The 14303-nt window shown below is 51.0% G+C and overlaps 1 protein-coding gene across 3 annotated transcripts in view; it reads left to right on the top strand.

Moving 5' to 3' along the window:
* The window catches only part of ADAMTS9 (ADAM metallopeptidase with thrombospondin type 1 motif 9), a 158990-nt gene that overhangs the window by 121636 nt on the left and 23051 nt on the right, over nt 1–14303 (top strand). For all 3 annotated transcript variants that reach the window (XM_081285542.1, XM_081285543.1, XM_081285541.1), the window contains 5 exons: nt 7778–7948; nt 11820–12014; nt 13472–13604; nt 14018–14112; nt 14199–14293. In XM_081285542.1, coding sequence (XP_081141668.1) covers nt 7778–7948; nt 11820–12014; nt 13472–13604; nt 14018–14112; nt 14199–14293 — 689 coding nt within the window. The remainder of the gene's footprint in view (nt 1–7777; nt 7949–11819; nt 12015–13471; nt 13605–14017; nt 14113–14198; nt 14294–14303) is intronic.

Raw genomic sequence — 14303 nt, 5'->3', positions numbered from 1 at the left:
ATGTCACCTCACTCAATCTTTCTAACCACTAGATTAGATGTATATTGTTATCATCCCATTTTATAGATGAGAAAACTGAGAGTCCGTGTCACATACTAATCACTGGGAAGAAGCAAAAGTTGGGATCTTAAGTTTGTTTTCTTAACTATGATGAGATGTCCACCTGCATTCTTTTTTTTGGGGGGGGGTGGTACCAGGAATTGAACTCAGGAGCACTCAACCACTGAGCCACATCCCCAGCCCATGAGGCAGGTCTGTGTCCATCAGAGGGTAGCGGGCAGCAGTGCCTACATCAGATACAGTTCCGGTTCGTTGCACAGGAGCCCTGTACGTTACTGGGAACCCGGAGACTTAGAACACAGACCTGGTTCCTACCCCAGCTCTGCTGCCTGCCAGCCACGAGACTCAGAGCAGGGATTCTAGATTTCTCTGAGTCTTGGCTTCACCATCTGCAGGGTGGGGATAACAGGAACTATGCAGAGCTATTCTGAGAAAGATGGAGAGAAGCATCAATTATGGTTTGGGAATTGGCATGTCCAATGCAGAAGAAACTGGAGGCTCCTTTGTCCCCCTGCCTTAATAATACCTCTTAATTCTCTTGCAATTGTCTTTTTCTTGTTTTGGTACCAGGGATTGAACCCAGGGGTACTTGACCACCGAGCCACATTCCCAGACTTTTTTTTTTTTTTAATTTAGAGACAGGGCTTCCCGAGTTGCTTAGGGCCTCACTAAGTTGCTGAGGCTGGTCTTGAACTTGTGATCCTCCTACCTCAGCCCCCACTGCTGGGGTGACAGGCGTGCACCACCACACCCGGCTTCTTCTCCGTGCAGTTCTTGTTTATTGGCTGCTTCTGCCCTGTCCCTCTCCATCTCACGCCAACTCTGCTCTGTGTGACTGCTCCAGGGAGTAGAAGTAAGAGAGCATTTAGACATGGACCAAAGGGGACTGTTCAGGCTTCAGCCAGTTTCTGAACCTGCTAGAACCAATCACCAAACCCCACCCCAAGCTCCCTTGAGACTCCTTCTAAATCTCAAAAGCAAACAAACAAAAATAAAGGTGGAGTGGGGACCTTGCCCCAGAAGCACTGATGAAATTCCTCTTTTCCTGTCATACAAAGTAAACCTGGAAGTTTATGTCTTCACATACGCTATGCAGATGGATCTTTGAAAATCTATCCTCAGGTATTGCTTCCAATCTCTGAGTAAGAAGACCTGCCGGGCGCAGTGGCTCACGCCCGTCATCCCAGTGGCTCAGAGGCTGAGGTGGGAGGTCGAGGCAGGAGGATGTGAATTCAAAGCCAGCCTCAGCAACTTAGTGAGGCCCTAAGCAACTCAGTGAGACCCTGTCTGTAAATAAAATATAAAAAGGGCTGGGGATGGGGCTCTGGTTAAGCGCCCCTGGGTTCTATCCCTGGTACCAAAAAACAGAAGAAGAAGACCTACGGACCCAGTCTGGCTGGGACCTGTGTTTAAGATGTTTCCAGAGATTAACCAAAGAGACCCCATTAACGATGGCGGGCAGGTCCGAGAGTCTCCCTCCTGGCCCCTGTGCTTTCTCCTGTGCCTGCCCCCAAGCTTGAGAGTTTGGAGGAGGACCTGAAGTCACGGGTGGCTAGTGCACTGTGGCAAAGTGACGCTCAGGGCAGCTGGAAGCTTGAGAAATCCATCCGGACCTTCATGTCCCCAGGTACAAGGTTGTTGGTGGCCTTCTCAGAATGTCCCCAGGGCAGCACAGTGGAGAGGGAGTGTCCAGGTGCCTGAGAACCTGAGCCGACCAGATCAGGAGCCCAGATCAGGAGCGGTGTGACCCTTTGCACGTGGACCTGTTTGCCTGGGGCCACCTGATGGGATCCTTGATTGTTCCTACCTCTGTGGTCACAGGTGTCCTGGTTAAACATTTAGGAGGGTGGTTGCTTCCCCATGCAGGCCCTTCCTGGCCCCTAGGGCACAGCCGCCCCCACGGCTCTGTCTTGTTCTCCTGGACCCTCTCACTCAGGCACATGTTTTGACTTTCCTCCCTAATGACCCTTGACCTGATCTGACGAGAAAGCCCAGAGCAACATCCGGGCCTCCAGAGTGGGACAGCTGGAGTTCCCTGGATAGGACCCTCTCTCTTATCAGTTCTTGGCAAACACTTTATACATCTTGTGGCATGTTGCGAGTATCTTGTGCTTTCTGCTCCTCCTCTCTGAGGTCGTAAACTCACCTGTACGTTGGTGAGATGTCTTGTTTCAGCACGTGCCCCCCTTTCCTTGTCAGAAAGGCATCTGCCCTGATAAGCAAGATCTCTGCAGCTCTGCCCACCTGCTCCTGGCCCAGCAGAGGAACGTGGTTTTGCTCACGCAGATCTGGACTCTGAGGACGAGCAGGAGGTCTTAGTGATCTTCACAATGGTCCCAGTGGGGTGGGAACAGGGTGGGGTGTGGACACAGGGCTCCTATCATTCAGTACTTCATTTGATAAATCCGTATGGCCACTTACAAAGCTCCACGTACTGTGCTTTAGGAAGGCGTTTAAAATCCCAGTCCTCAAATCATGCCATCCAAGAACCCCGACTGCTTGAGCAGGGCCTCCCTTTAGCATTTGGAGATGCCCTTGGCCTCCTCTTCTTTCCCTGAGATATACTCAAGTATATTCTATGAGGAACCCACGTCTGCTCGCAGAGCTGTACAGGTGGCCCTAGGTGCTAAGCCCGGTAACCACCAGTGAGCCGACTGAGTGACACTCAGGACCCCGAGCTGAGAGTAGTTGCAGCCTTGCGTGGCACAGTAGGGAGGGAAGCTGGGTACGGAGCTGTCCGGGCTGTGTGTTGGTCCCCAGCCCAGAACCGGGCCTGCTGTGAATACTGACTGAATGAGTGACGTCAAAGTTGTAAAATGTCTCCGTGGTAACATTTCTGCCTCCTTTTTTCCTTAGAAGTCTGTTAATCAGGGGGCAGAAATGTCCACATTGTCTGGGCACGGAGATGCATGCCTGTAATCCCAGGGGAGGCTGAGGCAGGAGGATCGAGAACTCAAAGCCAGCCTCAGCCACTCAGGGAGGCCCTAAGCCATTCAGTGAGACCCTGACTTTAAAATGAGCTTAAGAATAGAAGCCCTTGTGATTTAAAAACAGTTTACTGTGGGGTGGGGGATTTTCCATCATTGCATCTCATAATATAAAAATTTAAAGTCTTTGCTGGACGTGGTGCTACACACCTGTACTCTCAGCGGCTGGGGAGGCTGAGGCAGGAGGATCATGAGTTCAAAGCCAGCCTCAGCAAAAGTGAGGCCCTAAGCAACTCAGTGAGACCCTGTCTCTAATACAAAATAGGGCTGGGGATGGGGCTCAGTGGTTCAGTGCCCCTGAGTTCAATCCCTGGTACCACCCCCCGCCAAAAAAACCCTTAAGGTCACACGAGGACCCCTGGGTTCCACCTGCAGCCTGTGATTTCTCCTCTGTATGCTCTGCAGGCATTGTGACTCTAGAAGTGACAGTCTTTCCTCCTTGGAGAGAATCAACAATCTCAAAAGGCAGAGCCTGTGAATATCACGTAACTGGTCTCCCCCTATGGTGAGGGAACTGCACCAAAAAGTATATTTGAAAGTATAAAGCAACCTGATTACAATCATTAAGGACAGACAATTTCCACCTGTCGCATTAAATGATCCTGTTTAGACCGGCACCCCATGGCCTTCCTACCTGGCTGAGCAAAATAGTACCTTAAAGAGTTTATTTTAGGGCTTCCTCAACCTCCAATTTGGAAAGCTATTTCTCCGCTGTTAATTTTAGCACATTTAAAGGCAAATGCAGCCCGAAGCACCCCCAGCAACCTAACCCACTGAGTCCAGCCCTGTGATTATTCTCCTCCTGAATTACACAGTGCGCTGGAATTCACGGAGGCTGCAGGTGTTTCTTATGCATTTATTGGAGGTTTTCCTCTAAAAGCTATAAGGGAATATGAGAAAGCCCTTTGGACATGAAAATAAGACTCCCTGAACTTCCTGGGTGCTTTCTAGAACATTCTAGATCATATTCCAGGACAGGACGGGGAGGAGTCTCAGCAGACTCTGCTGAACCCCCAGTCTCACGGCAGGACTGGTTTTCTGGTTACCCAGCCCCCACCGTCTCATTAGGATTAAAGATTCCAGGACAAAACCCTCCTCGCGTGACTCTCAGAGCTGCTGTTGACCAGTTCCAAGGCACGGGCCAGTCACTGATTTACCTGGCTTAATTTTTAATTTTCTGAAAAGGGAGAGGTTTTCCCAACTCACTTCTCTACTCGTGGTCAAATAGCTCTCCTGGTAGTTAACCAACTGTTCCTCAAGACGCAGGGACAGGCACGTAGCAGGCAGAGAGCATTCAGGAGTCTGGGTGCTGCTGCTCTGAGCTGTTACTGATTGACACCAAGATGAGCCTTGGGGGTTAAGGAAAAGGAGCCGGAGGCCTGGAACGTGTAGTCCAGGTCGGCTGCTCACTGATCACCATCTTCTCTGAGTCACCCAATTCTTTGCTTTTTAAGGCATTACTTTTTCCACATGTAGCTACAAATTTCTTCTGCAGCTATCTGCACACTTTTTGGTTTGTTGTTTTTTTTTTTTGTTTGTTTTTCTGGTACCAGGGATAGAACCCAGGGGTGCTTAACCACGGAGCCCTATCCCCAGCCCCTTTTATATTTTATTTTGAGACAGGGTCTGGCTGAATTGCTGAGGGCCTCTCTAGGTTGCTGAGGCTGGCCTCGAACTTGCAATCCTCCATCCTCAGCCTCGAGAGCCGCTGGGATCCCAGTCATGCACCCCTGTACCTGGCTTACTAATGAAAAAAACAAAAACATTATCCCTTTGCAGTAGCTGTCAGCTTAGTTCAGGAAAACGGAACCCCCAGAATCACTGAGGCAGGGGTGAGCCGGGGAAGCAGGCCCTTCCTTGACATGATGTTTGCTCCCCCAGGCTCTCCTCAAAGTGGTTTTAAGTCAGATTTGTCCTCTGGGAAATGGATGAGGGTCCGAATTCCAGACTCTTGAGATTTTTGCTTCCAAGCAAGCAATTTTAAGTTCGAGAATAATGAGAAGCTAACAGCACATAGCAGGAGATCGCTTCTGCTCCCTAAAGGAACAAAGTCATTCCTGAAGGATCGACAGCCATTCCCTTCTTAGAAGTCTACCCTAAAGATCTGAAATCCGGCCAGGTGCAGTGGCACACACCTGTAATCCCAGCTGCTCAGGAGGCTGAGACAGGAGGATCATTCAAACCCAGCCTCAGCAACTTAGCGAGGCCCTAAGTGACTCAGTGAGACCCTGTCTCTAAAAAAAATAAAAATAAGATAGGGCTGGGGACATGGCTCAGTGGTTAAGTGCCCCTGAGTTTAATCCCTGGTACCAAAAAAATAAATTAAAAATAAGATTTGAAACCGGGTTTACCAGTCTATAAACAGTCTGAATGTTCATAGTAACATTACTCAAAAATGTCCATCGGGCAGATTAGGAAAGACCTCTCTGAGTGAGGTTGGATCTCAAATGCCTTGGGGGAAAGTCTGTCTGTGAGAGGTGAGATCTGGGGCTCTCCTTGGACTCCTAAATTAGAAAATTCACTGACTGTTTGATAACCCAGGGCAACAGGATTATCACTGGGGTTAAGGAAATGGACCCTGGGCTCAGCACATGTGTCCATCAGCGTCCAAAGTCATCTGGAGTCTTAAAGAGAGAGACAGGGACTCTTTAGAAAGAATAGGTTTTGGTGACCTTAGCAACACATCACCAAGATGAGACTTCTAAGGTGGAGTTTGCTGTTGGTTGGAGCAAAAAAAGATAAGAACTTTGTGGACAACACAGAGATCATTCTAGAACAAAATATATCCTTAGCTTTCTTTTCCAGTCTTGACTGACAGGAGCAAACATGTATGACCAGGGATGAGTTACTTAAGGCTCTTAAAATCCCAGTTTCTTGCCAGGCACAGTGGTGCACGCCTGTAATACCAGGGCTCTGGAGGCTGAGGCAGGAGGATGGAAAGTTCAAAGCCAGTCTCAGCAACTTAGCAAGGCCCTAAGCAACTCAGGGAGACCCTGTCTCTAAATAAAATATTAAAAAGGGCTGGGGATGTGGCTCAGTGGTCGAGTGCCCCTGAATTCAATTCCTGGTTTAAAAAAAAAATTCCAGTTCCTTTATCTGAAATGTGGAAATTATAGAAAACTCTAAATCTCACTTTCTTGCTGTTATCCTCAGTGCTTAAACAGGAGCACCTCCCTGAAACCCTGGAATTCCCTGTTCTCGTCCACTCTCCCCCACCAGGACCTGCCCTGGGCCTGGCCGTTGGCGGAGACTTGGAGTGTGTAGGTGATTGGGGGTGTGAACCGTCCACCCTGGAGTAGGACAGGCTGTGGCCAGGACAGCACATTTCCACGTCTGAGGGGCTTTCTGGGGAGAGGTGGGACTTGTCATTTGTGGTTCCCCAGGATAGGAGATAGGGCAAGGGCTGGAATCAGCACCCATCACCACATTCCTGGCACCAGAGGTATTCAGGTGGCAGTTGGGTGACCCTGGGGCTTTGGTTTTAAAGTCGAGTCTGCATTTGGGTAGGTGTTGAGTTTTTAGGCCTGAGGGCCTTTCCAAGACTGAGAGTCACTCCTTGGACTTTCCTTTCCTCGTCAGGCTCATCACGTGCCCTGGGGAGCCAAGGGTAAAAAATGGAGAGCTCTGACATCCTGCTTCAGGATCTCAGGGTTTTTTCTTATTTGTCCTTTTTAGATATACCTGAGAATATATTGAATTTTGACATATTATACATATATGGAGTCTAACTTCCCATTCTTATGGTTGGACATGATGTGGAGTTTCCCTGGTCGTGTGTTCATATATGGACATAGGAAAGTTCTGTCCCATTCACTCCACTGTCTTTCCTATTCCTATCCCCCTCCCTTCCCTTCATTTCCCAATGAAATTCTATTCTTCCCTACCCACCTTCCCTTGTGGTGTGTTAGCATGTGCACAGCAGAGAGAATATTCAGTCTTTACTTTTTGGGGATTGGCTTTTTTTCACTTAGCATGATAGTCTCCTGTTCCATCCATTTACCAGCAAATGCCATAATTTCATTCTTCTTTAAGGCTGAGTAATATTCCATTGTGTATAGGTACCACAGTTTCTTTATCCATTCATCTGTCCATAGGGCATCTAGGTTGGTTCCATAGCTTGCCTATTGTGGATTGAGCTGCTATAAACATGAATGTGTAGGCCCAAAATAGGCCCAGTTCTCCACCATGTTGACTTTGGAACCAACTTCCTCAACAAGACAGGAAGTAAAATCAAGAATCAAACTAAAAAGCTTCTTTACAGCAAAGGAAAACATCAAAAATGTGAACAGAGAGCCAATAGAATGGGAGAAAATCTTTACCACCTGCACCTTAGATAGAGCATTAATATTCAGGCTATGCAAAGAATTCAAAAAACCACACACACACACACACACACACACACACACACACACACTAACCAGGGCTGGGCTGAAGCTGGTGGTGAGCGCTCGCCTAGCACGTGTGAGGAGGCCCTGGGTTAGATCCTCAGCACCGCATAGAAATGAATAAACAAATATTAAATTAAAAAGTATCGTGTCCATCTACAACTACAAAAAAATAAATAAGTAAAATAGCCCGATCAATCAGTGGGCAAAGGAGCTGAACCGGGACTTCTCAGAAGACAGGGCCTCAGCCTTAGGAGCTCAGAGCCAGGTGGCCAGGTAACCGAAGGCAGCCGGGGACATCGGAGGACAGGCCTCACCTTCTCTCCCACCGCTGTGTCCTTGCAGTGCACCAAGACCTGCGGGGAGGGCTCGCGGTTCCGCCGGGTGCTGTGCGTGGACGCCCGCGAAGTGGAGGTGCACAGCGCACACTGCGCACCCGGCCAGCGGCCAGCCGAACGCGAGAGCTGCAGTCTGCAGCCCTGCGAGTACGTGTGGATCACGGGCGAGTGGTCAGAGGTACGGTCCCAGGGACACGGGGGGGGGGGGGGGGGGGGCGCCTCCAGGTCAGCCTGGCCTGGGAGCAGCTGAGGGAAGGGGCGGGACCCACCTCCCAGCTCTGCCCTGAGAACCCTCGTGCTCTCGGGTGGTCTGCGGCCCGGGAGGTCTGCAGCTGGGTCTCCTTTCCCTCAACTCCTTCTGCTGCAGACTCCGCTGGATGAGATGATGAGTTGTGACAGGGACTGCAAGAAGATCCTTAGCAGCATAGTAAGACCCAGGCCTACATTTTAAAAAGTAAATAAAAATTAAGAAGGGCTGGGTGCAGTGGTGCACACCTGTATTCCCAGTGGCTCAGGAGGCTGAGGCAGGAGGATCCCAAGTTCAAAGCCAGCCTCAGCAACTCAGTGAGGCCCTAAGCAGCTCAGCGAGACTCTGTCTCTAAATAAAATACAAAATAGGGCTGGGCTTAATAGTTAAATGTCCCTGAATTCAATTCCCAGTTAAAAAAAAAAATAAAATTTAAGAGAAAGGTTGGGGATGTGCAGTCTAGCAATAAAGCACCCCAGAATCTAATCCCCAGTACCAAACTAAGTATATAAGCATTAAAAAGAAATCATAAGGTTTACAAGGCAGGGTGGCCCACGCCTATAATCTCAGCAGCTCGGAAGGCTGAGGCAGGAGGATCTCCAGTTCAAAGCCAGCCTCAGCAAAAGAGAGGTGCTAAGCAACTCAGTGAGACCCTGTCTCTAAATAAAACACAAAATAGAGCTGGGGATGGGGCTCAGTGGTCGAGTGCCCCTGGGTTCAATCCTTGCCCCCCCCCCGGCAAAAAAATCATAAGGTTTGAAAAGAAGATAGTCATGCTATCACTTGTGTGGACTGACGGATAGAGAGAGGTGTCTAGGTAGGCAGCATAGGGGGGTGTACAGGGGAGATAGACCCCTGAGGTTCTTTGGATATCACAGAAGATTGTTGTGTTTCTCTGGGCAAAATTGGTGAAATGGGAAATCCACATTGGCCTTGCCAGACGTGACTGGACTGGCCTGCACAGAGTTGGAAATAGCAACGGCAGAAACGAGGCTGCACTGGGGGTTAGGAGGCCTCACACAAAAGCCCAGCTGTGTGGCCTCTCTGGGAAAATCGGGCCAGGGAAGAGGGGGCCACGTTTCTGGACAGCTGGGTCCGAAAGGGGTCCTGGCTGAGGGGTGGTCCTGCCCTGCCACGCCGTTTGCCTTCTGATGGCCTCACAGTGTCTCCGGCCTCTGTAGGGTGAAGGGACACGGGTCAGGCTATTAGGAAACAGACGGACAGTTCCCCGGGCAGGAGCATGTGACCCAGGTGAGAGTTCAGAAGTCTTTGCCTTCGAGTTTGAGGCCTGCATCCCCACTGTCCTGAGGCCAGGGAGGCAGGAGGGAGTCACGGGAAGTGGCTCCTCTGGTCTTCTCTTTGCCCCTTATTTCTTCATCAGACAGCGTCTCCAACTTCTGTCCCCAAGGCTTTCACAGGAAGCTACTCCTGGATCTCAGCAGGGGAAAAGACATCCTGCCTTCCCTCCCTCCCTCTCTCCCACCTGAGGCCTCTGTCCCTGTGACTGTGGACTCCTCTGCCTCCTGGGGACTCTGCTTCTTGACTTGAGCTCAGTCAAGTGCTGCTCAGTTGAGAGCTGGCTGGAGCTGCTGTGCCTCTCACTGGCCAAGACTCACAGCCTCCTCTCAGCCTCTATGATAGCCTCCTCCCAGCCTTCTATGATAGCCTCCTCTCAGCCTCTATGACAACTTCCTCTCAGCTTCATGACAGCCTCCTCTCAGCCTTCTATGACAGCCTCTTCTCAGCGTTCAATGACAATCTCCTCTCAGCCTCTATGACAGAGCCTCCTCTCAGCCTCTATGACAGAGCCTCCTCTCAGCCTCTATGACAGCCTCCTCTCAGCCTTCTATGACAGCTTCCTCTCAGCCTCTATGACAGCCTCCTCTCAGCCTCTATGACAGCCTCCTCTCAGCCTCTATGACAGCGTCCTCTCAGCCAGTCTTCTATGTGCTGCTTTTTTATGTTAAAAGAGTTCGCGTTTTTTTTCTAAGACTTCAGTCATGTCACTCTTGTAGCTTTAATACTACACGAAACCCCTGACAGAGGAGGTAGAAAGATTTTTTAAAAAATAATAGTCCCACACTTCCATGGATTTTCAGCTGTATTATGAATTGAAAACTGTGCAGATCTGCAGACGGTCTAGAAGCCTTAAAGCAGGACCGGGCACAGACGGAAGGACCACAGGGAAGGGAGAGATGCAGAGAGGGGTTGGCAGAGCAATTCCTTCTAGAAGGATCTGTGAACGTGCAAGTGCCACCGCAAAGCATGCCCAGTCCCTGGGACCTCTGCTCCTAGAGAGCTCTCTGTGTCCTTCTGGAGGTCACCCCCTCTAGGTTTGCAGAGAACAGAGAAAGACCTGCAAAGAGAAGTTCCACCCCCCGACAGAGATGCCCTCCAGTGCGGCCTAGAGGGTCCTGCTGGGAAGGAGACACCGTCCTGTGCTTTCTTTTTATTTTCTTTCTTTATATATTTGTTTATTTTACTTTATGATGATTATTTTCTTGTGTGTGGTCCCAGGGATTGAACCCGGGGGTGCTTAACCACTGAGCCCCATCCCCAGCCTTTTTTGGAGATGTTTTTAATTTAGAGACAAGGTCTTGCTGGGTGGCTTAGGGCCTTGCTAAGTTGCTGAAGCTGGCCTCAAACTTACGATCCTCCTGCCTCGGCCTCCCCAGCTGCTGGGATCAGGTGTGTGCCTCTGCGCCTGGTTTATTTTCAAATTAGATCAGGAAGACAGGCTCATGAAGAATCCCACATATAAAACCAGGACAGGGAGCACAGGCAGAACATGCATGATTTTCCCTCCTCAGAGAGGGGCCACTCAAACCCTTCAACACTCTGGTCTGCTTTGGTTGGAGAACCCAGGGGCAAGGGACATTTTCACAAGGCTTTTATCAGCCGGTTGAGAGGATCTGCTTTTCCCAGCTTCCTTTCAGAGAGTGGGGGCCTCTGAACCAAGCCTGGCCATACTTGGGGCTCAGTGTCCTCAGCAAACAAATGCCCGCCTGTGCCTTCTGGAATGGCCGGTGGGCTGCTTTTGCTTGTGGTGTGTAGAGGCCAGGGCTCTCAGCACCCATCTTCTCAAACATACAGCCTCTTTGAAGTCAGGACAGACCAAGGTCGATGCCTGCAAGCACTGGTCAGCCCCGGGAGAGGCCCTAAGCAATCTTATGAGACCCTGTCTCCAAATAAAAAATAATAAAAAGGGCTGGGGCTGGGGCTCGGTGGTTAAGCGCCCCTGGGTTCAATGCCAGTTCATCATCTCATCATCATGTCAAAGGACTAGGGACATGGCCCATGGTAAAGAACCCTTAGAGTAACCCCCAGTCCTGGGGTGCAGTGGGGAGCAAGATGATCCCTGGCCAGGGAGAGAAGAGACAGGCCTGTGTGGAAGCACTCAGTTCCCAGGGAAGGGACACTCCCCCCAAGTCCCCTCTGGCTAAATGTTTGCATTCCACACTCAAAATGACAGCTCATGGGTTGGCTGTTGGTGGCTTCTGTGATGTGGTGACTGTAGGTTTGGAAGAGCACAGTTTGGTGACAACTATGGATCCTCCTGGTCCTTCTCCCCTGGAGACGCAGAGAGGGATGGGAGGGACCCCAGGTCCCTGCAGTGGGAGTCCCAGGTGTGGGAGTGTCCCAGGCTGCCTGTCCCCCGGGTGCCTGGGCTGCCCTGTGATGGACTTCCAGAGATGGCCGCCAGAGAGCCCCTAGGCACCCTGGAGACAGGGCCAGCTGGAGAGTGACCCCCAGGGCTGCCCAGAGCCCTGCCTGAAGCTCCCTCGGGGCCCTCTGTCCACAGTGCTCGGTGACCTGCGGGAAGGGCTACCAGCAGAGGCTGGTGTCGTGCAGCGAGGTCTACGCGGGCAAGGACAGCTACCAGTACACCTACCAGGCCAGCGCCCCCTGCCCCGGCCCTCAGCCCGCCAGCGTCCGCCCCTGCTACCCCGGGACCTGCCCTGCCTCGGCCGCCTGGAGAGTCGGCAACTGGGGGAGCGTGAGTAGAGGGCCCTGCCCCTGAGCCCCGCTGGCCTGATGGGGCCACATGTTAGCGCTGGGCTGCACAGAGCAGGAGAGGGGCCTCTCTGGTCTCTGACAGGACGGCTCTGTGCTTGGAAGCCACTTGGGCTGGAACTGAATCCCGGGTTGTCCACCTTCCAGGGCAATGTGAGCTGGACAGCCCTCGGTTTCCTCATCTAGACAGTGGGTGGAGGTGAAATGTCAATATGCAAAAGGCTTAATATGTAAATGGTTAGAATGCTAATTTTATTATATATGTGTGTGAGTGTGTGTGTGTGTGTGTGTGTGTGTATTTTTTAATTACTTTTTTTTTTTGGTACCAGGGATTGAACTCAGGGGCACTAGACCACTGAGCCCCATCCCCAGCCCTATTTTATATTCTACTTAGAGACAGATGCTCACTGAGTTGCTTAGGGCCTCACTAAGTTGCTGAAGCTGGCTTTGAACTCAGGATCCTCTTGTCTCAGCCTCCTTACTGCTGGGGCGACAGGTGTGCCACTGTGCCCCACTTACTACCCTTTCCTTTCAAAGGAGGGCTGGGGGATTCTCCCAGTGCTGAAGAGCTTGCCTAACATGCACAAGGCTCTGGGTTTGATCCCCAGCACTTTAAAAATAAAACAACATGAAAAGCACTTGGAGTCTGGCCCTTGGCAGGAGTTACTCATGGTAGCAGCTATGTCTTGTAGCTTCTGTTCTCAGGGAGTCTGTAGGTTCTTGTTGTCCTGTGTTGGGAGTATGTCATGGTATTTTGAACTGAGTCAGCCCTGCTGGAGAACTGCTGCAGCCTCCTGCCTGGGCTATGAGATTCTCATTCTTGAAAGGTGATTAGGCTCAAGTATGTGGTGACTTGTGCCAGACCCAGTAGCTCACACCTATAATCCCAGCAGCTCAGGAGACTGACACAAGAGGATCACAAGTTTGAGGCCAGCCTCAGCAACTCAGCAAGTTTTAAAATTAGAAAGGGGCAGGGTGCTGGGGCTGTAGCTTAATGGTACAGCTCCCTGGGTTCAATGCCCTGTGTCCAACACACACACACAATCCTGGCCTCGCCATGACATTAACAAATTCCCTAACATTTCAGCCTCAATCTCTCATCTGTAAAAACAGGGCAATGGTAGTCCTTCTCACAGGACTACTGTGCAGCCTGAATTTTAAAAATGTCTGTATGCATATAATCACATGTAATTTTACACATATGTAAAGGTGTTTCCTGGGTATGTTGCATACCTATGCATAAAGCTAAAATGTGTCTGTCTAAGGCTTAGCACAGAGACTGGTCCATGGTGAGTGCTCAGCACATGCCAACTTCTTGTCATCCACACGGGGTCTGAATGGTCACCCTGCCTGTGACATCGGGGCTCTGAGCCCCACCCGGCCAGAAGCCCATGCCAGCCGGGGTTGACAGCCTCCCGCTGACCCTGGTTTCCCTCGCAGTGCTCCGTGTCTTGCGGCGTCGGGGTGATGAGCAGATCGGTGCAGTGTTTAACGAACGAGGACCAGCCCAGCCACTTATGTCCCGCTGATCTGAAGCCAGAGGAACAAAAAACCTGCCATAATATTTATAACTGTAAGTGGTCTGACGGGAGCCCTTTCTCCAGCATTGGGAATGGGGTTCTTTGTTCATCTGTCTTAGAAACACAGTGGCAGGATTTTTTTTTGGGGGGGAGGTTACCAGGGATTGAACCCAGGGGCACTTGACCCCTGAACCCCATCCCCAGCCCTATTTTGTATTTTATTTAGAGACAGGGTCTCCCTGAGTTGCTTAGCGCCTCACTTTTGCTGAGGCCTGTTTTGAACTTGCGATCCTCCTGCCTCAGCCTCCCCAGCCTCTGGGATTAGAGGCGGGCACTATTAACGCTATTGTTAAAGAAATCTTCCCCTTTGCTCATACATCTTGGTGCCAAGGACACCATCCATTTTATTGTCGGTCCCCACCCATCTGGGAGTATCCACTCCCTCTCTGCATTTCGGGTGTTCCAGGCGAGTTACCCCAGAACTGCAGGGAGGTCCAACGACTCACTGGTGCCAGAGAGGACGGCGAGTACTTCCTGATCATCAGGGGGAAGCCCCTGAAGGTGAGTGTCGTCCGGGAGCCGTGTCTGGGGACCCACCCGTCCTATGTCCCAGAACCGCTCCCCAAGGCCTCCTCTGGCCTCCCCAGGTCTTCTGCGCGGGGATGAAGTCGGACCACCCCAAGGAGTACGTGACACTGGCCCGCGGGGACGCTGAGAACTTCTCTGAGGTCTACGGGCACAGGTAGGACAGC

The sequence above is a fragment of the Spermophilus citellus genome (assembly GCF_964194105.1).
Source record: "Spermophilus citellus genome assembly, chromosome: 3".
Classification (NCBI taxonomy): domain Eukaryota; kingdom Metazoa; phylum Chordata; class Mammalia; order Rodentia; family Sciuridae; genus Spermophilus; species Spermophilus citellus.
This window is presented reverse-complemented; position numbering and strand designations above follow the sequence as displayed.